Source organism: Pieris rapae, chromosome 22 (assembly GCF_905147795.1).
Source record: "Pieris rapae chromosome 22, ilPieRapa1.1, whole genome shotgun sequence".
In the NCBI taxonomy this organism is placed as follows: domain Eukaryota; kingdom Metazoa; phylum Arthropoda; class Insecta; order Lepidoptera; family Pieridae; genus Pieris; species Pieris rapae.
The window spans coordinates 2,773,664-2,799,279 of NC_059530.1; the positions used below are offsets into that span (position 1 = coordinate 2,773,664).

The window sequence follows — 25,616 nt, forward strand, 5'->3', positions numbered from 1 at the left end:
GCTTAACGGACATTTTGAGACATGGAAGTAGTTCATAAACTAGGAAATACAAACAAATGCGCATTTGAATCTGGTTTTTGTCTACAAACTGTGAAATATTTAATTTTGGCTTAAAACTTTAGGCTAAAATTATGACTCTAAAATTACAATGTACTTTTATGTCTGCAAAAAAGTTTTATTTTAATAAATATATATCCTTGAGTTTTATTAGTTTATTATTGGTAAAACGAGTTCCAATATATATACAATATGTATGTTTTATTTTATAACTTCTAACATCCGATTTAGACGAAAATTTTGTTTTTTACTGTATGTAAATATATGGTGTCATTATTTATTTTCGACAGGCATAATAAACTGACGATAATCGAATTTGTATGCGAATGACATTAGCTCACGCTCTGTCACGTGTATGTCTGTCTGCCACTGGTACTAGTATGAATACCGTCTGTCTGAAATGATTTGGTTGATTTGAGTCGGAGACAAGTCTTGATCTTCCACAAAACATAAAAGTTCTTAAATATGCTTATATTATGTTGATGGTACTTCATACCAACCCCAGTTTACTATAACATTTTAATTTAGGAAAAGAAATATTTTGTATTTTCTAATTCGAATGTAATCATTTTTCATCTACATACTGCTTCTTTCTCTCAATTACGCTGGACTATAGATAAATTCACACTTCAATATGAATAGCCACGCTTCTTAGTAATCCTAAACATTTTATATTCGTTATTAATGATCATTCTTAAAACCACAATCTCCAGAGAGTCTATGACTATTTTAATTGTATGAGTAAAAAACCGATTCTTGCAAAAATACCCGTTATTTATTTCAATCATCATACATTTACAAACATAGCTTCATAAATACTATAATATATAATATAAACAAATACTGAATATCAGTTCCCCTTGACACATACATAAGAATACGCTGTGTTCACATGTTACCTTTACACACAACTTTCCTTACAGTAGTAGAGTAGAAATAATCTATCTATTCTAGTTAGTTTTAGATCTTGCTTTATTAGATTAGGAAATTTCTAGAACTGCGTACTGTAGAAGGTGGAAGATTCATGGTCAATTGGAACTAATATTCAGTAGTGAATGCTTTGATTTGGCATATCTACAAAAGGCAGGGGCAGGGGCATGGTGGGAGTGGTGGTTCACATGGTGGCGGTGGTGGGGGGCACGGGTTGTAAAGGCTTACGCGTGCACAACCACATGTTCGCACTGGAATTGTTGGGTTTGGCTTGAAACAGATGATGGGGGGTTGTGGGACGATTAGTCTTGGTGGTTGGACTACGAGAGCTGGTGGTGTTGGCGGGCAGACCTTTTGTGGTTGTACCTGAAAAGATTTTTTATTATAGTTACTGTTGAGTAAAAACTAAAAGCGTCCATCAATTAAAAGTATGATATACAACACGAAATTATTAAGTTTGCAAACACAGTGTAATAACTATAACGACACTGAAGCATTGGCGTTATAGAGAGGTGTCGTTAAATGGAAAAAAGATAAAATAACCCTTATTTACCAACACAATAGAAATGGGAGAGACCCGTTTCTATTGTGCGTTTCAGTGAAACTTTCTCATCATTACACAGTGATTTTCTTTTACTAGCCATGTTTACAGTTTGAAAGTTGGTGAACAACTAAGAATATGATAACGTATAGTATTGTATAATTAATGACTCCTACTTATTAGTTTATTTATTATTTTTTGACGTGACAACGTCTTATAAATTGGTTTGCCGGGTGACACTTCAAGAAACTGCGTTACGCTCCGCTCACGTTATGCGCTCACAATGAGAGCGAGTGAGAGGCACGCGTCCCTTCCACTCGGGCATGGTTAGCCCGCCTAAGAGCGAGAGAGATAGACATAAAAAGTGATTCATCCTTCTTCCTACTATACGAATGAATATTCACATTAAAATTATTTTACCACTCAAAGTCGTTGTCACGTAAAACTGTCGCCCGTATACCGACTTTACAGGCAACCAATTTTTTTTATTTAGTTATGGTCATCAACAGTCTATACGTACAATCAATCGAAATTTATAAATAAAATAACAAAGTTCTTAGAAAGTTCGTATGCATGCCGACAGTCGTCATAATATCACAAAGAGCGTACACAGCTACGCAGTTTTTACTAGGTTATTACTCAATTGTTGTCGTTATTGAGAGAGCATGTCTGTGCTATGGAGGGAGTATACCTAAGTCGGATAAATTTAAAATTATGTTTAAATAATTATAAGTTTACAATAATACATAACTTCAATCCGTTAAAAAAGTGTTTTCTTTAGAGAGTATCACTCTATGGAAGACAAGCTAAACCAACCAAAGAGAATTTATTTCCCGCTTTCGTCGTTAAATCGAGGACGTTACGTTGAAATGTGGGAAGAGTCAGACAGAGAGAAAAAGTGGGTTAGATATAAAGTTATCTGGTTATACTTACTCTGATCGGTGGTATCCTAGGAGGCACAACAGGTTGGGGCCTTACTAGAATGGGCCTTGGCCTTGGGGGGACCACAGGAGCAGGTCTCACAGTAATGGGTGCGGGTGTCGGTGGATGCACTAGTGCTGGCTTGACATATATCGGTGCGGGTGTTGGTGGTTGCACTGGGGCAGGTTTGACGAATATGACGGGAGGGTTTGGTGGCCTCACTGTCCCTGGACGTACCACAATCGGTGCCGGTCGGGGAAAACGTATTTGCCCCGGTTTCACGATCACAGAGCCTGAAATAAGATATGCTCTTATATCAGATGGTTGTATAGAAGTAATTCCCCTATACAGTAAACTTATATCGCTATTTCAGTCCCTCTAGGGAATTATATACACACAGAAATTCCCTATATCGCGCGGGGATTTCACACTTTATATTTCTGTACTGTCACATAATGATTACCCACTCATACACACATATATGCATTTGTACGAACATTTACGCACTTATTTCTTTGAAAAAAAATTAAAATACATTAAATAGTTTTCAAGCGCATTATACGGGTATAATCTTACAACGCGTTTCCTGTAACGCGGAACCAATCTACCGTGTCCTAAGCCTTAGTGTATTTATTTATATTTATAGATTCATTCAAAAATGATTTCCATACATACCATACGGTGCACGACCGTACACATAATTCACGTCAGGCACATTAGGGTTGCACGGCTTGATCTGCACGACACCTTGTTCCTGGCATGGCTCGCATGGGTGTGGGCACGGGTCGCAAGGTTCCGGGCATGGTGGCGGGCAAGGATCGCATGGGTCTGGTTCTGGTTCTGGGCATGGGTCGCATGGGTCCGCGCAGGGATCACATGGATATTGAGGATCTGGGACCGGCTGTGCAAGTGCCGCACCGATTAGGAGAACTGAAACATGATTGTGTGAACTCTGATCTTATCATTCATAATATATGGTGTAATAAATTAAATAATCACCATTGCCTGTTCTATTAACGGTCATACTCGTATCAATGTCTACAAATATTGATATAAATAGAACTTACAATCTGCTGGTGAGAACACCTAGTAAGAGAAAGAACAGAAGAACAAGAAGCTAGAAGGGACGCCAAGTTCATTATATAGAAAGAAGTTTGACATGAACGCGTGAATTTCATTAAATTATCAAAAATAGACTCATTATACCTCGATTTGGTACTGTGCGTATAGCATTTGTCCAGTTGTTTTGGCCAGGACTGAAAGCCTAATGCTGATCTATTGAATACGTTACTCCTAAAGAACAAACTCATTACTGTGCTCCAACTTTGAGATGACAATAAAAAGACTAGAAGAGTTTAGCATGACGTACAGACCGGAGCTGTTACGAAAGTTCGGCTCCGTATTTCGAGAGCAGATGTCTATAGTTAGATAACATTGAAGTATTTACTACCGCGGCTAATATATGGACTTTCCGGTCAGAGATTGAAGAATTATTTTGGGATGCATGCGTCGCGCTCTTGGAATCGTTATATAAAATCACAGAGGCTATTAAATGTTACCATGAATGTATTGTTCTGTAAAAGAAATAATTAAGAAATTTACGGGCCGTTAAAATAAAAAAAAAACATTAAACTCTTATAAGGGCAGTAGAGAGTTGCAATAACTATCTTTCATATCATGCATACTATACACATTGTTGTAGATTTGATAATAGAGTTTGGGGATTTTCAGGATTATACAGTTAGTCTTAAGCCTTTTAGTAGATATATTTGGCTGAGGCCCAACTATATTTTGGCACTAAACAGTCATAATGCTTTGAAAACACCAAGACAGATTCTCGACATTAATCTATTTGGTTTAACTTGTGTGTCATGAGCGTTAAAATTGGACACAAATTATGTACTTAACTTAAATTCTTTATGAAAAGTAAAACCGCGCCAAAAGGACACAAATTTACAGTAATTTAAATTGCGATTGTGTTTTGTTTCTGCACATGTGCATAAATTTTTCCAGTGATAAGACTTATGATAATTGTATAAATTTGATCGCATGATTATCACAATTTACAACACATTGACTTAAATGTACAATTATTAAATGTGAAATCATATATTAACAACTTAAAATTTAATTTTGAATAACTGCTACATTGTGATGATTAAACGTATTAAATCCAAGTAAGCTATGTATTACTTATTGGTAGTATAAACACTATTGTTGCGTTTCACGACTGACAAAGCTATTCGCCATGAAACAAACTTTTTCGTCTATCATGCGTCGCACAGCACTGATGTTATCTTCAATAGTCGTTGTTGAAGGACGTACCTCACGCGGGTCATCATTGAGATTGTTTACTTACGTCGTACGTACGTCGTACGATTACGTCCATGCTTAAACTCGTTAAACCAATTGTAAATAGTGGCACGAGATGGGTCTTCATTAAGAAAAGCCAATCGCAGCCTATCATAGCTTTGTTGTTGAGTAAGCCCACAAAGAAAGTAATATAAAAAAACATTGACCCAAAATTTTCTCGCGTTAGGTTCATTTTCACGTGTAACAAGAGTTTTAGATTTGCCGCCAATTCACAGAAACAAATGACAATTGAATGCAATATACTAAATTTGGTAGTTCTAAAATTGAAATTCAAAAGAGTTTTCATTAGCAAGGTTTCCAAATGGCCAGTGCTAAATATATATTATACATACATGATATATCCGTTGAAGAAATTTTTAAATATCAAACAGTAAAATGGTATATTAAAACTAACTGTCTACTTAAAAATCAAAGCATGGTTTATGTAATATAATATAAGCGTCAAACGTCATGTTATTAGTGTTTATGTTAATTTTCAAATATGTTTAATGGAGAAATGTTAGATTAATGAAGCAATTACCATGATCAGTCAGTGTTCCGTATCATTTATTTGCCAAATTTGCTAGGAAGTGGCGCTGTGCCAAACAGCTTCACGCGGAGTTAGGATTTTTAATAGCTTTGACAACTGTTACAAAACGATGCGTCACTGGGGCGACATGTTCCCAAATGGAGTATGGGGCATTTATGTTCCTGACCGATCGACCACAAGGAAAATCCATTCTCCGTCACTGGCCGCGCTTAATATCGGTTTTAATGATTTTGGCAGGCTTGTGACCTTGCCCTGGAATACAGCAGAGGCCTCCTTTCCGCCTCCCTTGCTGGGCAGTCCCTCAGGGCGTTGACAGGCGTTGACAGGCTGTCCTCGTTACAGTAGTGGCATATGATTGCCTCCTACTCTCTCCACACCCTATTAATCTCTGCAGATGTCTACCGAAGCATCTGTGTCCGGACAGCATCAGAAAAAGTTGGGAGCTGAAGTGGCCACCCCTTCCTTACATAACGTTTAAGTAGAGGTCTGAGTGTTTCGATCGTATGATGACCGGCACTGGCTCCGGAAGGCTTGCCCAAACTACTAGTATTTCTTGATCTTCAGAGGTTCCATCGAGGGGTCGTTTCTTCTTTTCCTTCGGTCTTCCGTCAATGGACTTCACTCCACAGCCGCATCCAGGTACGGTATCGGCTATACCACATACAACGTCATAAGATACATTCCGGTACTCTCGAAATCCTGATAGCTATTCGCCTGAGTATTGTCGGATTGTGCAAAATGTCAGTTCATATGGGACCCATCCGTACGAAGCTTTCTGATTACAAATAAGCGGTGACACCCCCCATTCGGCATTATGCATGAGAGTTTATTGACTTGGCAATTCGAGATAAATTATTTTTCTAATAGGCAAGTAGGTGATCAGCCTTCTATGCCTGACACGCCTCAAGTTCTACCTTCACCTTGAGCAATTAATGAACGTATATTAATGCACTGCCGTGGTTTGTCTACGACCTCTCAATGATGAGACGCTTCTGCGGCGTGTGGCTATAGCTACTGCTAGTTAATATTTTATACAAATCTATTATCTATAAGTTAGTATGAATATGAAGTGCAATGTGACTAACGCCAAAACCCAATAACCTATCTTAATCCATTTTTGACCATCTGAGTTAGACATCTTAATGCAAATATTGATTGAAAGTAAGCGTCGGATCGATGTATGTGGATGGACCTTTGTATGAAAATAACAGTTTAACTGTGCTAATATCCTATCTTAAGATTTTAACTTACAACGGTTTTTAAAATAATTAAAAAGCTATTTGTTATGTTTTAAACATGGATATGTATATTTTAGTATTATTTGTACGGTTATATTTACTTTATTTGGTTTATATTGATTATCAAATATGAAAGAGCGAAGAGATTGCATTCTAACAGTCGACATAAATGAATTCAATCTAAGATTGTAGATTAATTATTGGGTTCGGGCTTTAAATTATAGCGACATTTTTTTTAAATATATATATTAATATAGTAATATTTACCAGAAAACCACTGCAACACACCCCTCGCCATGGTCGTCTGATGATAAATTACGTGATGCAGATTTTATATACGAAACTAATAAAAATATTTTCAACAAAATCAATGTCGGAACAAAACTGTGCGCGCTTATGAAAAAATATTAAAAACAAATTAGCAACGGTTCTATCGGATTTAAAAATATTTATTGAAAAAAAATTACTGATAAGTTGACTGCAATGTTAACTGGAATAGTCATACTTGAAATAATAATTAAAAAAATCCATAGAGTACTATCATCATAGAGAATGCTATCTGAGATTTAACTATCAAGTATCATTTAGGATTTTACACATCTTGTTTGTTTTATAATTATTTTCCTTATACTTATTCCATACCGGACATAGCGGACCGGACAGACATATTAACAATGTATATTGCTTTCGAATTGGTATAATTATTAAAAAAATATAAAGGTATTCATTATTCTAATGTTTTATGATGTACAACATTCTTTGTTTGTTTTCTGGCGAGTATATAAATAGTTTTGTTTGTATTCCGACACGAGAACAGGCGACATATGTGAGGCAATGTGAAAAGCATGGATTTTCAAGAATAATTCCAGAAACAACTAGCGACTGCCCTTGATTTATCTTTCTTATGATTTATCGACATTGCAAATGCTAGCCGCACTGGAAATTGTAACCATTTAAATTCAAATAGCATGTCGTTCTGAATCAAAGGAATCCGTGGAATCAAAACGTCTTCGCCATTATATTTCCCTCTCAAAATTGTGGCTTTGATAACGTTATTCATTAATGTCTTCCATTATCCGTGCCATTACAAAGACATGGCTGGTTTATACTCCGCAGCATAATGATTACCCGATCGATTCGATCTTTAGATTATGAGGTGTTAATCCGGGCAATTCCAGCGAAATTAAGAACTCCGTTGGATAACACAACATCATCTTGGTTAGTAATTGAATCAATTGATTTGCTTGTCATCAATTCGCCAGCTATCTTATTTTGAATCTGTAAATTAGTTTCGTTGACACGTTTTTTGCAGCTAATTATAACTCTTCCGGTCAACCATCTGTGATATTTAAACATTATGAGAAATGTTTGAGAAAATCTTATCGATGAGTTGTGTCTATGTAAAGTGACATTGGTAGATAATGTGATGTATCCAGATGATGAGTCAACAGGTATTTTACCATCACCAATTTCGAGCAATTGTTTGGTAACAGCATCTATAGATTACTCGTTCTGCAGTTCTTTCAGAATTGAAAAAAGTAGTCTTTCGTAGCTAAAGTCAGGATTACTTAATATAATAAAAGTATTCTTAAATTTTCTAATTTTTCAATTGCAATTTTTTTCTTTTTTTCTTTCATGATAACTTTTTCTTGGCAATATCGCACACAAAAAAAAAGAATTGGTGAAATCAGTCCAGCCGTTGACGCGTGATGCCGTGACCAAGGATATGTAGATTTATTAATAGGGTTTCATTTTTATATGTATACATAGATAAGAGCAAATTTGTTTTTACCATTATTTTAATATAATTTTGAGCCTAAAAAAGAGAATATTTGGAATTATATAAAAAGAAATATTGATTAGTATTTCCAAGGCGGGCGTGCATAATGAAGTCGGGTTGATAGGCCTAGTACCTGGACTATCTTCAGAAGATACTAGAGAAAGGACAAGTACCCATAATCGACGAGCATGGTGGATGAAGCGAGACAGGTATGTCAGGACCGTAGCAAGGGAGTTCCCTGGTTTTGGAAAAATGCGTAATAATATAAATAAAATAAAGAAAAATAGTTTTATTTATTTTTTCCCGACAATATGGCGCCCTTGGAAAAACAATTTCGTGGCATAGGTAAAATTACTTTCTATATTCAAATTCGGTTCTGTTTAGTAAACTTGTGACGCGATCAAGAAACTCTGCGAGAGTTGAGGAAAACAGATTTACAAACGTGAGTTAGCAACTCTCAGTTAAACCAAGTATAGACAATGGTTATATTTGTAGAACTCGCTTTAAACAGACTTCAAAATGCACTTGTATTTAATATCGACAGTTCTTCACAACAACAACAAGGGTTCCTTAAAGACAGCTCAAAGGCGCTGCTATTCAAGTCTCTAAAACGCTTAACATTAAAACGGATAATTAGGGACAATCAATATTCTAAATTTATTGAACTAAAGCACTAACAATATATTAATGAGTATTACTAAAATAACTAAAATGCTGACGTAATACAAAAACTAAAATTGACAAGAAATTTGAAGAATTACAATCGCATAAAAAGCTTCATATGTAATTGTATGTAATTGTAGTACAATTATTTTTACCTATTTGTAATGAAGTGATAACATAGCCGTCCTAGATAACTGAGCCCTTACTCTGTAACTGAAACAATAGATTGTAAAATCACAAAATATACAGATCTAAAAAATGTAATTAACAGAGTATCAATAGTCGTATCATTTCGTTTAGTATCGGAATAATCCGAAAACAGTTGGACGAATCTATCAAATGACACTTCACTAAATCGTCATTAAAATAGCAGTTATATTAAATGCGATAAAAATAGCCCGCAAATTTTTACAAGTTAGCCCATATAAAACTGTCTTCTTTGCTCGTGAGCAAAAGGATTGATTTATTCACAAAAAAAAACTGAACCAAATTAAACAGTTACCTAACTTAATTATAAACTATAATAATATAGCTTTATTTTATTCTGTGAAATTGCAAACGCATATACCACACAACACATTGACAGTATGTAATAAAAAAATTGTATTTATATTTATATGAATCTCAACGGGTGAAAACCTTTGCCTACGCCAACGCATTCCATAGTTTTCTATTTTGTGATATTTTCAGCCGGAGTACCTTAATAATATGATACATGCGTTCAAATATACAAACCCTTCATATATATGTATGTATTATTAGCCTTATATATAAATATATTATAAAGCTAATAATATATCATCCGGATAGACTTAAGGTGTAAATGATCAGTGTATCATAAATTGCGTGTTATGCCACGATTGAAGCAGGCAAAATTTGGACTTGACAGTATCTTAAAACTTATTCAGCTGTTATTTAAGACTGCCGAAACACTGAGTTTTCGAATAATTAAAAAGTAATGTTGCTTATAAGACAGGTTCTACCCTCTTTTTTATGAATATTTGGGATTATAAAGTTTTGGGACCAGCTTGCAGTTAAAGTGATTCAAATTCTACATACTTCTCTTGATAGAGCAGTTCTGCCTTAGTGGTTTCAGCATGCGATTCTCATCTATTAGGTCGTAGGTTCGAGCCCTGGCTATGGGCGCATTTTTTTTTATAGAACAGGGGGCAAACGGGCAGGAGGCTCACCTAATGTTAAGTGATAATTTAATTCAATCGAACGGCGAAGAAAACATCGTGAGGCAACTGGCTTAACTTATACTCAATAACGACCTGTGTCAGGCACAATAGGACGATTTACATGCCCTATTAAATTGACATCATTAAATAGATCCAGAAATCTTAGGGCCAGATCTAAAAAGGTAGTAAGGTATTGTAATTCAATTCGCTTATATGGTAGAGTCATACTTTGCCCAGACAATTACTTATCCTTAGCTTTTTAAGGCGCTTGAACACAGATAAGCGTTTTACAACGTAATGCACTGTGTTAAGCCTTAGTTTAAACTAAGTTAAGTGATGGTCGCTAGATTACCGAAAGCCTTAATTATTGTTGTTCACGCCATCCAATCACCTTAGTCCTCTCTGTCCTCATTTTCTGTCCCAACCGCACCCGTTCCTTAAACACCACTCTCTCTCTCTCTCAATATTAAAGAGTGGAAGGAGGGGACTATGAGACTTGCGCCCGCGCCTCAGAGAGAAGCCACTACCGCCGTCGCGAGGTCACGCTTGCTCACTTCTATTACTGTGTTTACGCTACCACAGAGTACCAAGTACTTACCGCTTAATATTCTATACGTGGTCTTCTCCCACGGAGACAAGTGAAGTGCCTGAGGACTAAAGGTGAGTGGTGTTTCCCATATTTCTTCATCTTTTTACGCCGCATTCCACTTGCCCCTCGGCCCACCTTTTCTTGGTCTCCGCCATTACATTGTTTGGTCCTTTTCGAGCCGCGATATACTATTTTAGTTTGTTTCAAATCACGATTTAATTTAATTTAATTTAGTATATATATCTTTGTCATTATGGAGACTCGTAAAGCGGCTTCTGAGAAACAAGGCGCTAACAGTTCGCTTGAAATTGATCGAGCCGTTTTAATTGCAAAACGAGACAATTTATTTTCACGTGTACAAGACTTGTACGATAGGTCAAAGAAAACCTCGCAGGAGGCTGACATAAATTCTTTTTTATCGGGTATGATATCAATTGATAATATTCGGGATTCGTTTTGTGAAACAGTGAGTAAAATAAATGTTATCGAATTAACTATTAATCCCTTATACACTGTCAATTTTAATTGCATAAATTCATTTGAAGACATGTATTGTCACTGTAAATTCATTTTTGAGAAATTTAATAAATTTGTTGTAGGTAGGAATGATTTATCTGATGCAAACCAACACCAACGCAAATCGTTTCACTTACCAAAGTTGGAATTAATGATTTTCAACGGTGATGTCATTAAGTGGCCGTTATTTTACGAATCCTTTAAACGTACCATTCATGAAAATCCTGATCTTTCAGATCACGAACGAATTCAATATTTAATAAGTAAATTATCTGATTCGGCCCTCTCTGTTTGTGCAGGTATAATTCCAAATGCTGAAAATTATGCTTTAATTTGGCAAACGCTTATAAACAAATACCATGACAAACGAAGTTTGGGTTCAGCTTATATGCAAAAGATTCTAGACTTCAAACCGCTTACCACCGCTTCACATAAAAATTTACAATTGTTTCTTGACAATTACTGCACCGCAATATCAAGTTTAGAATCATTACAATTAGAAAATTTAGCTGATTTTATATTACTATATTTATCATTGAAGAAATTAGATTCTAGTACAATTCGTTCCTTCGAATTACATAATATTAACAACCCTACAATACCTAGTTATAAAGATTTAATTGCATTCGTACGTGAGCATAATAGAATAGCTCAGCATTTGGATACTACTCGCACATTCGATAACAAACCGGTTTCTTCGCGTGCGTTTGTGTCGCTTACAGAGAAGCGGTCTAATTGTTCATTTTGTAAACGCATCGATCATTTTAATTTATATAAATGTAATTCATTTAACGAATTGTCTATAGATGATAAATACACTTTTATCAAAAACAATAAAGGGTGTTTTAACTGTTTAAGTTTATCGCATATGTTAAATAAGTGTAAGTCTGCATGGAATTGTCGTAATTGCCGCATGAGACATCATTCTACGCTGTGTCGTAATGCGACTGTTTCTCAAGAAAACATGCACGCTAATAACTTGAATCGCATGAGCAATGCAACTGCGCCGCTTGCTGGGCCTCCCGCTAATAATAAACCTAATTTACCACCACGCAGCAACAATCAGCCGATTAATAACTCAAATATTTCACTTTGTAATATTCGGCCGGCTATTTCCGAAAGTAATAATACATGTTTATTAGGTACGGCGCAAGTATATATATATGATTTAAATGGTAAACCACATACAGTTCGTGTTTTAATTGATTGTGCGTCTCAAAGCACTTTTATAACCATGAAATGTTGCAAAAGATTAAATTTAAAGGTTACTAAATTTTCGAATAAGTTTGTAAAAGGTATAGGTTCCGCTTCAAATCCGATAATAGGAGAAGTTTCTACCGTTCTTTCTTCTCGGATTAATAATAATTCTATACCTTTAAATGCCTTTACTATAGACAAAATAACAGACTGTTTACCGGTGGCACAAGTTAAAAAGTCTTCGCTGAAACATTTAAACAATATTACTTTGGCGGATGAAAATTATTTTTATCCGTCAGAGATAGAGATACTTATTGGTGCACCGCATTACGCCGATATAATGTTGTCGGGTCGTGTTACTGGCGCACCTGGCACTCCTACTGCTTTCGAAACAATATTCGGGTATATTATCATCGGTAACGTCCCCTTATTGGGTTCTGATTGCACCAATAACTGTAACAGTTATACCGCTATTTCGCTATGTTCTATAGTAGAACAACCGCAGTTAGAAAATTTAATTAAAAATGAAAAATTTCACCATGTTGCGGGTGATCAAAATCCTAGTGATTGTCTATCTCGCGGCTTATCACCCACTGCATTTGTAAATAATTTTACTTGGTTCACTGGCCCAAAATGGTTAGAACTGGAATCATCTGAGTGGCCAATTACATCTCTAAACTCTGAAACAGCTGTTGATATAGAAGAAAGAAAAATAGTCTCTTTTCCTGCTACAGTGTGGAGTGATCCAATCCCAATTTTAGAACTGTCTCATCGAGTTTCTTCTTGGTTATTGTTTCTCCGTACAGTGGTATGGATATACCATTTTCTAAAAAGACTTCCTAGATCTACTAATATCTCTGCTGACGATATTAGTTATGCTGAAATACAGATATTTAAGGTTTTACAAAAGGTATATTTCTATGATGTCATCCATAGCCTTAAAACTAGTGGCCGCTGCTCGCGTTTTATTCAAAGATTATGTCCCTTTCTAGATGCTGATGGGTTGATAAGGGTTGGTGGTAGATTAAAAAATGCCAATCTACAGTATGATCAGCAGCATCTTATTTTGTTACCGCGAAAGGACAGGATACTTGAGTTAATTATTTCCTATTATCATCGTCATAACTGTCACGCTAGTCCAGTCACTTTAATGGCGATTCTCCGACAACATTATTGGATACTATCGTGCCGCAGCATAGTGCGATCAGTTATATATAAATGTAACTTTTGTTTTAAAGCAAATCCTCATCCTATTATACCGCTCATGGGTGACTTACCAGACTATCGTGTAAACGAATCTAAAGCTTTCGTCCATACCGCTGTAGACTATGCTGGTCCTATTTCAATAATTCCTTATCGAAAACGTGGAGTCCGCTCTATGAAAGCTTATCTTTGCATTTTTGTTTGTATGGTGGTTCGAGCTGTACACGTTGAGCTTACTACAGACCTTAGTACCAGTTCATTTCTTTCTGCATTCAAGCGATTTATTGCGCGTCGTGGCGCTATTTCTGTTCTTTATTCAGATAATGCAAAGAATTTTGTTGGAGCAAAAAATGCATTATCAGATATATTTACACTTACAAACTCGATTGAATTTCATGATACATTTGCCACTGAGCTTGCAAATAATCGTATACAGTGGAAATTCAATCCTCCACGAAGTCCTCATTTTGGTGGCTGTTTCGAAATATTTGTTAAGGCTTTTAAGAACCATTTGCGTCGTGTGGTAGGTGAACAGTTACTAACGTATGAAGAAATGTTAACTGTTCTTACACAAATTGAATCAGTTATCAATTCTCGACCGCTTACACTTTTAAGTGAGGATCCATCTGAGCTCACAGCTTTAACTCCAGCTCACTTCTTGATGTCATCACCAGTAAAATTTCTACCCGCTAGAATGAAAGTAGATGATGAACCAGTTTCACTTTTAAAACGATATGCGTTGTTGGATGGTATGATACAATCATTCAGTAATCGATGGAAATTGGAATATCTCCATTTGCTACAGTCGAGAACAAAATGGAATACACAAGCCAATCCTGTCACAATAGGTACAGTTGTAGTTATAGTGACAGATAATGTCTCTCCACTTTCTTGGCCTTTAGGAAAGGTAATGGAAATTTATCCCGGAAAAGATGGAATTTGTAGAGTAGTTTTAGTCAAAACTGCAACGGGAATTTATAAAAGGCCTGTTGTGCGTTTATGCCCATTACCGAACCAATAAAACTGCCTACAAAACCGCTAATAAAACCGCTTACAAAACAACTTACAAAACCGCTTTAAAACCGCTGATAAAACCGCTTACAAAACAACTTACAAAACCGCTATAAAACCGCTAATAAAACCGCTAATAAAACCGCTTTAAAACCGCTCGATCAACCGCTTAATACACCGCTCTCCAAACTGCTTTATGAATCTTTTACAACCCGCTTTACAAAATCGCTTTACAAACCGCTAAACAAACTCATATAGTTCTATGATCTTTTTTACCAATCGCGAATATCAATTTTCTTTTCTCATTGTTATAACTATTATTTTTTTTGTCTTTTTATTATCATTTCTCTTTATAAAAAACCTAAAGGTTTTTTAGGCCGGGGGCAATGTTCACGCCATCCAATCACCTTAGTCCTCTCTGTCCTCATTTTCTGTCCCAACCGCACCCGTTCCTTAAACACCACTCTCTCTCTCTCTCAATATTAAAGAGTGGAAGGAGGGGACTATGAGACTTGCGCCCGCGCCTCAGAGAGAAGCCACTACCGCCGTCGCGAGGTCACGCTTGCTCACTTCTATTACTGTGTTTACGCTACCACAGAGTACCAAGTACTTACCGCTTAATATTCTATACGTGGTCTTCTCCCACGGAGACAAGTGAAGTGCCTGAGGACTAAAGGTGAGTGGTGTTTCCCATATTTCTTCATCTTTTTACGCCGCATTCCACTTGCCCCTCGGCCCACCTTTTCTTGGTCTCCGCCATTACAATTGTTAATCATGTTTTGTATAGAATTCTCGTAACAGATGTATGCATCAATTCCAATAAATAAAAAGGCGTGCGTACAAAGTAAAAATGTCAGAATGTAAACTTCTTTGGCAAACTAATATTTAAGTCTAGTTCATATGTATACAAATCTAAAACATTAGATTTCCGAGACTTAGAGGTAGGGAAAAAGATATTTTAGGAATTTAATGAATTTAGTTGTCATTAAAATATTTAGTGCGAAAATTAATACAAGTTATATATTTTTTTTATTTTATTTCATCAATTAAACACGTGGCATTTTAATTTACAATTCGTCATTTGAGATTTTAATAAATTATTTTGTATAAAATATATAATCCTAATACATCATAAATTCTCTTTACATAATTTTAATATTAATAATATGTCTAGGTTGTCTGGAAGAAATCGCTCGAAAGCGATAAGGCCGCCAGTTGCTTTTCATTAAATTATGTTTAATATTTTTTTCCTTTTATGTTATGCAACGAAGTGTTAATAAATAAATAAATAAATAAAATAAATATTTTCTATGCCCTTCTCACTCTCTCAATCGGTCTCAGTCGCTCTCTCCCTTTTCTTCGTCAAAAACGATGGACATCTTCGGACTTCAGAATCCGTAAAAACGGAGAGAAAACACAATTACAAATTAATTTTATGTAATGAATACTCCTTATCTTTCAGTACATTTGAATTAGGAATATTTTCGAAATCGAGAAAACATCGCGTGACTATTTACTTTTCTATAATTCATTATACTCTATAATCTATGCCGCTTTTAATTGGAACAATTCGTTCGTTCGTTGACATACTCGCTTTATGCATAAGGAGTTCTGTAACCTTCTTAGACATTGAAGGCAGAGAAGTTTCATTCATAATTTTTCTCCATACCTTTCTGGCGATTGTTGGCACTGAGGCGATTCCACACGATGTTATTTCCCTCACGTTTGTGCATGTGTTTATTCCACGCATAAAAAGAAGAAATCAACTATACAGCGAATTCACTTTTCTGAAGGTTTTTATTTCGATTCGAGTCACGCGCTACTTCGTTAGTTTTGTTTAGTAAAGATGTTGATATAGCCTTAAAATCAAGAGGATTCAAGCTGTCACAAGAAGAATATATTTTTTCTGAAACAATACAAAATACTGTTCTTGAATGTTAATTTATGCCACAGCACAGCTTTATTACCTAACTAGCTGTGGTCTGCGGTTCCGCTCGCATTAATTCTGTCGTAGAACGATCTTCTATAGCCTAGAGCATTCCTCGGTAAATATACTTTAAAATGCAAATAGAATTTTTCAGACAATTGGCTCTGTGGACGTTTTTTTAGATATTGATGTCTTCTATAAAACGGTAGTACCTACATCACTTCTATCGGACTATTGTCAATTGTTTTTGCTAAAGATTTTTTTATTGGTCTTTTCCTCTCCTAATGTTTCATTATTTTAATTTCATACAAAGCCTTAACTTTTTTGAAAATAGTATATAGTCTATGTTCATAAGTGATGACGTAAAGTTCCAATCGTGACAGTCCCCTTCAAAACACCGCTAAACGTTAAGTAGGTAGTCTGGCCATAAATAATGTAACATAAAAACTTTAATGTTTTTTTTTGATTGATGAATTTGAAAAATAATAAACGGATAAAACTTGCTGAGTTTCTTGCCCGTTCTTCTCAGAACAAGACCTCCTGGTAGTCTTGCGAATGGATGGCGTAGTTTTGCTCTTTCGCGAATTTTGTAAACGTTTTTGACATTCATAAGCATGCCTTAAGTCGCATCTAAACTGAATAAATAAATTTTGCTTGATTGATTGATTAATAAATATGTAGGGATAAACTTAAATAAGTATAATAATAAGGTTAAGTCATTGAAAAATCATGTCATTTGTAACAGAACTTATGGCTGGGCTAGGTATATATATACAATAGATGATATGGATATATTATGTCATATGCCACATATGGCAATAGATTGGTAAAAACAGGTATTGGTGATGCAGGGATTAGGTGCCAGAATTCTTAGATTTTGAACTACATGAAAGATAAAAAACATTCAAGAAATAAACTTACTTTTAACTGATACATACAATATTTTTCTCGTAACTGCAATATCGAAATTGTATGCTTTGAAGTTTTTCTGATCCGTGTAATTAATTAAAACCAAATAACATTTCATACATTTATTTACTATACACATATAAATAATAAAGCTATATTTGCAAACATTCATACAATCAAAATAGCTAACGGGTATTTATCAATCTACAGTCCAATAACGCGCGTTTTGAGATCAAAACCAATTATTTTACCAACTTTATACGTCAATCTAATTATTAATGAGAAATCTAAGAACAATCATGTGCATAAAGTTGGTAAAGGATGCCTTTTAAATGCCAGTAATCGCTGTTCAGATAATAAAAATTTCCCTCTTATATCACACTCTTTACTTCTATGAGCGAATCCAAAATGGGACGCATAGAGAAGTCATCGGTGATTTTTCTCCTTTCTCATTAACAACTGTGGGTTGAACTTAGACAATCGCCTTATACAGCTCTTAGGTACCTTGAAAGGGCAAACGTATTTTCTATTATTAACGTATTACTGGCATTAAACTGGCAATTTATTGGCAAGAGCAGGGGCATGGTGGAAGAGGCTGGCATGGGCATGGAGCCGGCTCGTAGCATGGAGGGGGTGGACATGGATCGCATGGGTCGCAACCATCATCACCATAACTGTAACCACCACTGTAGGCCGATCCAGACCCACCGGCTTCATTGACTCCTATAGAACTTGAACTTCCTGCGCTAGAAGCACCCGAACCTAGGACTGAGGTCCTGAAGATAATAGATGGAGGCTGAATGTTTGCTGGAGCAGGAGGTCTGACCACGACGGGCGTTGGGGTTATTGGTGGTAATTGGGGCTGGCGGATGGTAATTGCTGGTGGTTGGATTGGATTTGGGCGTGGTGGTCGCACAATGATTGTAGGAGGTTGGATGGGGCAAAGTGGTTTGGGTCTGACACATATTGGTGGTGGATTTATCGGCGGCAATGGTTGCGGTCGGACCACAATCGGTGGTGGGGTTATAGGCCGTAATTGTTGGGGTTGAACAGTTATAGCGGGTGGAAGGATGGGTCGAAGTGGTGCTGGACGAACTAGAATTGGTGGTGGTGTTAAAACTATATCAGGAGATGGTTTGATGTAGAAGGTTCCACCGGGTACTTGGACTATTTGGAAGCCCAAGTTACGAAGTCCTTCAGTGACTCCAGCGGCTGCTCCTCGCTGCACTTCCACCTTTACTGGACCATCACCACAAGGGGCTATAAAAAAAATAAAGTCGTAATAGCCCTCTGACAGTAAATATATTGGTCTGAATTAAGGAATTAACTAATCACTTACTTGGCTGTCTATTATCACAAGGAGGCTCATACGTCTCTGGGCATGGTGGAGGGCATGGCTCAGGACACGGTTCTGGGCACGGTGGGGGACATGGCTCAGGGCATGGTGGTGGGCATGGCGGTGGGCATGGTGGTGGGCATGGTGGGGGCAGGTAGCATGGAGGCAACGACAAGCATAATTGAGGAGCCGGTGCAGCTAGTGTAGATGCCAGTAGACCTAGAATCAGTTATTGGAATAATTAGTTCTTCGCTTTGTGAATCAATGAAAATGATCTATTTTAATTACTTTAGGCTGATTGACAAACCTCGTATGACAAAACATAAATTATTAAAAAGAAGGTGCGTACAAAGTAAGCACATATCGGAAGTAAAACTTTTTTGTAAATTAATTATAACTAAGCCCCAATAGATGGTCATGTACCAGTATATGATCACTCCATGTATTTGTATATCTTTATTCAAACTGTTTACACACTGTATACGACCTAATGAAAAAACGAAGATAAATAAATAAAAAACAAGACGTGATATGACAGAATTGCCATCTAGTTCAAATATGTAACTACTAAACAAATTGATGTATGTGATTACCAATAGCGTGTATTTTTTATACTTCTTTCTCACTCTCTCTCCATCGCTATCTATCGCTCTCTCCCTTTTCTTCGACAAAAACGCTGCACATCTTCGTGACATTTCATCCGTAAAATTTTACACTCAGTCAAGTTTCACTTCAAAAATGTGTCACCGATTATATATCAATAGAATTTTTATATGAATTTTGCTTCGATACAGCGGCGCGTGGCAGTTAAATTGGAAAAACAAATTTGATAGGCTCTGCCGAGTCTAGATTAAATACTCTATTAATTCTACATGACAGAACATGACTGTGTTAATTGCTAAACAGTGATATATGGATTTGAACTAGCGAACTGTGGTATCGACTACCAGGCGTAGGGACCTGACGACCCCATCGCCCACTGGTGAAATAACCTGTGAAAGAGGTTATTTCACCAGTGCAATCAGTCAACCCCCTTCCTAGTGGGAGTGCCATGCTGTTGCTTTCGGGCTTCAGCCAAATGGGCAGGCACGACCGGGGCAGTACCACTGTCTCACAGAAAACCGGCGTGAAGTGATGCAATAGGTTTATCTTATTGTACTCGCGTTTCGTTCGGTGAGTGAGACTCCCGGAGCCCATCCCCCCCCCTTCCCCAGAGTATGACGGTGCAGTTTAAAGAAAGATTACCCCAGGGGGGTACCACACGTGGAGAATCCCCCTCTGGGCGTCCATCATCGGAACAATCAGTATCCGGTGGTGGACGCACAGGCTGCCCTTCGTATTCTGGGGTGGGCAAAAACTGCGCTCTAAACAAAACATCCAGTTCTAGTTTTCGATCTCGGGGCAAACGGAAGAATTCGCCGAAGGCAACCCCTTCCACGCTCACAGTGGACTTCACCAATGTTAGGGGGCTCAACTCAAACCTAAGCGCGGTTCACTTTCACCTTGAATCTGCGAAGCCGGCCTTATTCTTCCTCACTGAGACTCAGATATCCTCCCCGGCTGATACTTCTTACCTCTCCTACCCGGGGTACAAATTGGAACATTCATTTGTGCCGCGGGCGGGAGTTTGCGTGTACGTCAGAGAGGATATCTGTTCTCGTCGCCTTGGGACGCTTGAAGGAAGGGACCTATCTAACCTCTGGCTCCGCATAGACTGCGATGACCATCCGCGATTCTATGCGTGCCTGTATAGGTCCCATAGCGGAAATGACGAAACTGACCGACTCATCGAGCACATCCAAATGGCTACAGATTCCCTGCTTGAAAGGGTTCCTACCGCCGAAATCGTGATACTTGGCGATTTTAACGCCCACCATGCCGATTGGCTCGGCTCTGAAACCACCGATCACGCGGGAAGATCCTTTCACGACTTTGCTTTAGCCTACGACCTGACACAAATGGTCCCTGCGATTACGCGAATACCAGATGTGGACGGTCATAAACCCTCTTTGTTGGACCTTCTGCTGACTTCGCATCCGGAGAACTATCAAGTCTCCGTTGACCCGCCATTGGGTTCATCGGATCATTGTGTGGTCCGGAGTACTGTGCCATCTACGCGCCCTTCGCGGTCGCGCTTTTTGGGTTTTCGCCGTATTTGGCACTACAAGTCAGCAGATTGGGACGGGATGCGGTCTTTCTTTGCGTCCTACCCTTGGGGGCCTATTTGCTTTTCGTCTGAAGCTCCAGATTCCGTTGCTGCCTCTGTCGCCGAAGTGGTTCTGCAGGGAATGGAACTCTTTATTCCTTTTTCTGCGGTGCCGATCGGTGGCAAGTCTCAGCCCTGGTTTAAGCATTCTTGCAAGACTGCCTCGCGTCGAAAGCGAGAATGCTTTAAGGCATGGGCAGAAGCGGCGAAATCTCGTGATGCTAATACCAGCGAACTCAAAAAAGCATATAACTCAGCCTCCAGGTCCTTCAAACGGGAAATTACTAAAGCAAAGTCAGAGCACATTGCCAGATTTGGCGAGAGATTGGCCCAACTCCCTTCGGGGACTCGAGCCTTCTGGTCTCTAGCCAAAGCTGTCCAAGGGAATTTTTGTCAGCCCTCCATTCCACCATTGCACAGGGAGGATGACTCGCTGGCCCACACTGCGAAGGAGAAGGCCGACCTTTTAGGCTGTCTCTTCGCGTCCAACTCGACTTTGGATGACCGAGGGAGATCACCACCGAGCATTTCACGGTGTGATTCTTCGATGCCGGAAGTTACATTCCGGCAACGTGCTGTCCGCAAAGCATTATCTTCCTTGGACATACATAAGTCGAGCGGGCCGGATGGTATTCCTCCAATTGTGCTGCGTACTTGTGCTCCTGAGTTGGCTCCGGTCTTAACGCGCCTCTTCCGGTACCTGTACTCGCTTGGCACTGTCCCGGAGTGCTGGAAGATCGCATCGATACATCCGATCCCTAAAAAAGGCGATCGCTCCGATCCGTCCAACTATCGCCCAATAGCGATAACCTCCTTGTTCTCCAAAATAATGGAATCCATTATTAATTGCCAGCTCCTGGAGTATCTGGAGGGCCACCAGCTGATAAGTGACTCTCAGTACGGCTTTCGTCGTGGTCGTTCGGCTGGTGACCTTCTTGTATACCTTACGCATAGATGGGCGGAGGCAATTGAGTCCAAGGGGGAGGCTCTAGCGGTTAGTTTGGACATAGCGAAAGCCTTCGATCGGGTGTGGCACAGAGCACTGCTCTCGAAGCTTCCAGCCTATGGGCTTCCCGAGAAATTATGCGATTGGATCTCCAGCTTTCTGGCCGATCGGAGCATCAAGGTCGTCATCGACGGAGCATGTTCCGACCTTAAACCCGTGAACGCTGGGGTCCCACAAGGCTGTGTTTTATCCCCGACCCTGTTTCTTCTGCATATCAATGATATGTTGCAACTTAGCAACATTCACTGCTATGCGGATGACAGCACTGGGGACACTCTTTACACTGGCCGGGCAAGTATTTCTCGGGCAGATGTCGATGAGTACCGGAACAAACTTGTGTCTGAAGTAGAAACCCTACTACGTGGAGTCTCTGACTGGGGCAGACTAAACCTAGTCCAATTTAACCCCAAAAAGACACAAGTTTGCGCGTTTTCCGCTAAAAAAACACCCTTTGTCGCTACTCCTCTTTTCGAAAACACTCTCCTTAAAGCCACAGCCAGCATTGGAATACTTGGCGTTGACATATCGAACGACGTTCAGTTTCGCGGTCACTTGGAGGGAAAGGCAAAATTAGCCTCCAAAAAGCTCGGTGTGCTCAGCAGGGCGAGACGGTACTTCACTCCGGGCCACCGCTTGCAACTATATAAAGCGCAAATTCGGCCCCACATGGAGTACTGCTCCCACCTTTGGGCGGGTGCTCCCCAGTACCAGCTTCTTCCACTTGACCGTATTCAACGAAGAGCGGTTCGAATCGTTGACGACCAAAATCTCTCCAAGCGGCTTGATCCTTTGGCGTTGCGTAGAGATGTGGGGTCTCTCTGCATCTTCTACCGCATTTACCATGGAGAGTGTTCAGAGGAGTTGTTCGGATTAATACCTGCAGCTGAGTTTCATCATCGGACGTCGAGGCAGAATACGAAATTCCACCCGTATCACCTCGACGTCCGCCGTTCCACAACTGCGCGTTTTTCCAGGCAGTTTTTGCCGCGCACCACCACTCTGTGGAACCAGCTGCCAACTGAAGTATTTCCGAACCAATTCGACTTAGGGTCCTTCAAGAAAAGAGCGTACCAATTCTTAAAAGGCCGGCAACGCACTCGCGAGCCCTCTGGCATTGAGGGTGTCCATGGGCGGCGGTATCACTTAACATCAGGTGAGCCTCCTGCCCGTTTGCCCCCTGTTCTATAAAAAAAAAAAAAAAAAAAACCAGCGATAGAGATACGACCTCCAACAATTCAAAATTCGAGCGTAAATGATGTCTAAAAATGGGTGTCTATGGGCTGCGATGACTGCCTTTTTGGGCGTCCCGCAGGCTCGTTTGCCCCCCTATATATATAAATAAAATGGAAAAGAAGAAAAAGAATTCCTTAGCCCTTAATAAAGACTGTAAGTAGTGTTGTTGGACACTCGTAAGTAAAATATTTTTTAAATAAATTTGATGATAAGCACCGTTAACCTAGTGGTTTCTCTCAACTCATATTACCTCCCTGAGGTAACATACGAAGGTTCGATCTCCAGAAGAAGATCGAGAAGAAGCACGCTGAAGGAAAACATCGTGTGGAAACCGGCATATCTAAGTGTCGACGGTGTCAGAATGATGACCTACATTCGATAAGAGAAAAGTTCAACTCGTAGCGCCACTGTTTGCCCTCACCCCTGTCATGTGCATTTATATATATGTTTCTTTGTTTCTACGAGTATATGTAAGATTTAATTGCAATGCCCGTCGGCAAACCGTCAACTGTCATCTCAGACTACATTCTCCATCCATTCTAAGATGGCGCACACAATTTTGCATTGATTGATTTATTAGGATATCCTCCTAATCAAAATATTTTACCCCACCTTACGCACATAACAAAAATCTATATTAACATATAATTTACGAGAAGATTAATTGTAGACTTGTTTGATGATTTGCTTTTTTTAAAAAAGAGTACCGAGAGTTTTTTACTCCGGCTTTTTCTCTCGGCCAACACCCTCTGTCTTCATGTTTTTGTATTTTATATTTGTCTCATGCCAACAGGTTCGAATTTAATGACGTGGAATAAGTATAGAATAAGTAAGTATAGAAAGAATAACCATGATTGTTGTTCCAAAATAAACGTATTTTATTATGTTTTATTTTTAACCTGCAATTAATTAATGTTCCTAATCACTCCTTCTTTTAAAGTATGTATACAAAACATGATAACTATTTGAGGCCTACGCTCCATGACTCCTGATTCATAGACAAAACCCCATATATTATACGGGACATTATTGTACGGGAGACAGATATATTATTTGAAAGTTCTGTCTCGTTTACCCTTAGTCAAAATATACATGAAACTGATTAAACCTAGGAAACTCACCTAGTATTCCCAATGCTGTGAGACGCCCCATTTCCGTAGACCTACTGCATAAAGATTATTTTTTTTCATTTTTATACCAAAATCATTGTTATTATTTCATGGTACGCTAATGAATGCGTACTTACACATTTTTGTTGAGAAACGGTTTTGATTCTATTGATAATATGACAGTTAATATATACTGTGGATTTGGTTTTTGTCAAGGGTTATCGATATGTACAATAGTTTGTTAATCAAATCAAAAATCATTTATTCATATAGGTAACATAATGTACACTTGTGAACGTCAAAAAAAAGAAATATAAATTAAATGATTCTAATATTACATTTACTGCCAGTTCTCAAATCAAAGGCGTAGAACGGAAGGGAGAACTGGCAATAAACTCTCCGCCACTCTTTTTAATCGTCAAGTTTTTTTTACATGTGATTACTATGCCCCAGTAGAAATGACCCCGATGCCTCTTTAACGCGGCCTTATCGAACTGTATGAGGTGGTTTTAGTGAGTATTGCTCACCCAGTCTAAGGCATAGCTGGTGTGGGTCCCACATACTACTGCCACTAATTAAGAAAAGGCTAATCAGTCTAAAACGATATCTAGCTTACAATATTGCATATCGTATGGCATAGAAGTAGTCGTTTTCATTCTCGTGCGTCGTTTCTTTTAGAATTAATATATCTGACGCGGCGAAATAAAAAAGGCTGGTATAATATACATATAAAGTCTTCCACGTTTCGCTTCACAAGATATTTTCTTTTGACCAGCGAACTGCGTATTCGACTCCCGATAGGTATCTACCAACTGTTTAAAAAAAAGTATACTCTATTAAACCCGACAACTCGTGTGATATTCCAGGTCTCTTGAACGGTAAAACGGTAGATTTTAAATGCTGAATCTAAATTTTTACTAAATGATTTAGTTGTCACTTAATTTAACAATATTAGTCACCTATGTAATAATAAATTAAAAAAGTGCGTGCGTCCTAAGTACACATGTCAGACGTAAATTAATTATTACAAAGGTAAAAGCACCAATAAATGATTTTACCAGTATATAATCACTCCATATTGTTTACATACTGGATACGTGTTAATGATAATATAAAAAAAATCCGTGGCGCTACAACCTCTTTAGGTCCTGGCCTCAGATT

At 38.2% G+C, this 25,616-nt stretch overlaps 3 protein-coding genes across 3 annotated transcripts in view; 1 reads left to right on the plus strand and 2 right to left on the minus strand.

Annotated features, from left to right (window-relative positions):
* LOC110996172 (igLON family member 5) overlaps positions 1-25,616 on the plus strand; it is a 105,391-nt gene that overhangs the window by 36,190 nt on the left and 43,585 nt on the right. The window lies entirely within an intron of this gene.
* LOC110996164 (vegetative cell wall protein gp1) lies at positions 811-6,936 on the minus strand. The gene is made up of 4 exons (XM_022263714.2): positions 6,857-6,936; positions 3,125-3,379; positions 2,462-2,742; positions 811-1,353 (listed from the first exon to the last, which is right to left on the minus strand). Exons 1-4 carry the CDS (start codon positions 6,885-6,887, stop codon positions 1,132-1,134), a joined length of 789 nt encoding a protein of 262 aa, XP_022119406.2. The 5' UTR covers positions 6,888-6,936; the 3' UTR covers positions 811-1,131.
* LOC110996171 (leucine-rich repeat extensin-like protein 3) lies at positions 17,673-24,519 on the minus strand. The gene is made up of 3 exons (XM_022263726.2): positions 24,468-24,519; positions 18,905-19,120; positions 17,673-18,825 (listed from the first exon to the last, which is right to left on the minus strand). The coding sequence occupies exons 1-3, from the start codon at positions 24,496-24,498 to the stop codon at positions 18,128-18,130; spliced, it is 945 nt and encodes a 314-aa protein (XP_022119418.2). The 5' UTR covers positions 24,499-24,519; the 3' UTR covers positions 17,673-18,127.

Coding starts and splice junctions, on each gene's coding strand:
- LOC110996164 (XM_022263714.2), bottom strand. CDS start 6,887: ATGGCGAGGGGTGTGTTGCAGTGGTTTTCTG. Junction 3,380..6,856: donor TGTGTTGCAGTGGTTTTCTG/GTAAATATTACT, acceptor ATCATGTTTCAG/TTCTCCTAATCGGTGCGGCA. Junction 1,354..2,461: donor CTAGGATACCACCGATCAGA/GTAAGTATAACC, acceptor AAATCTTTTCAG/GTACAACCACAAAAGGTCTG.
- LOC110996171 (XM_022263726.2), bottom strand. CDS start 24,498: ATGGGGCGTCTCACAGCATTGGGAATACTAG. Junction 19,121..24,467: donor CACAGCATTGGGAATACTAG/GTGAGTTTCCTA, acceptor AACTGATTCTAG/GTCTACTGGCATCTACACTA. Junction 18,826..18,904: donor TTGTGATAATAGACAGCCAA/GTAAGTGATTAG, acceptor TTTTTTTTATAG/CCCCTTGTGGTGATGGTCCA.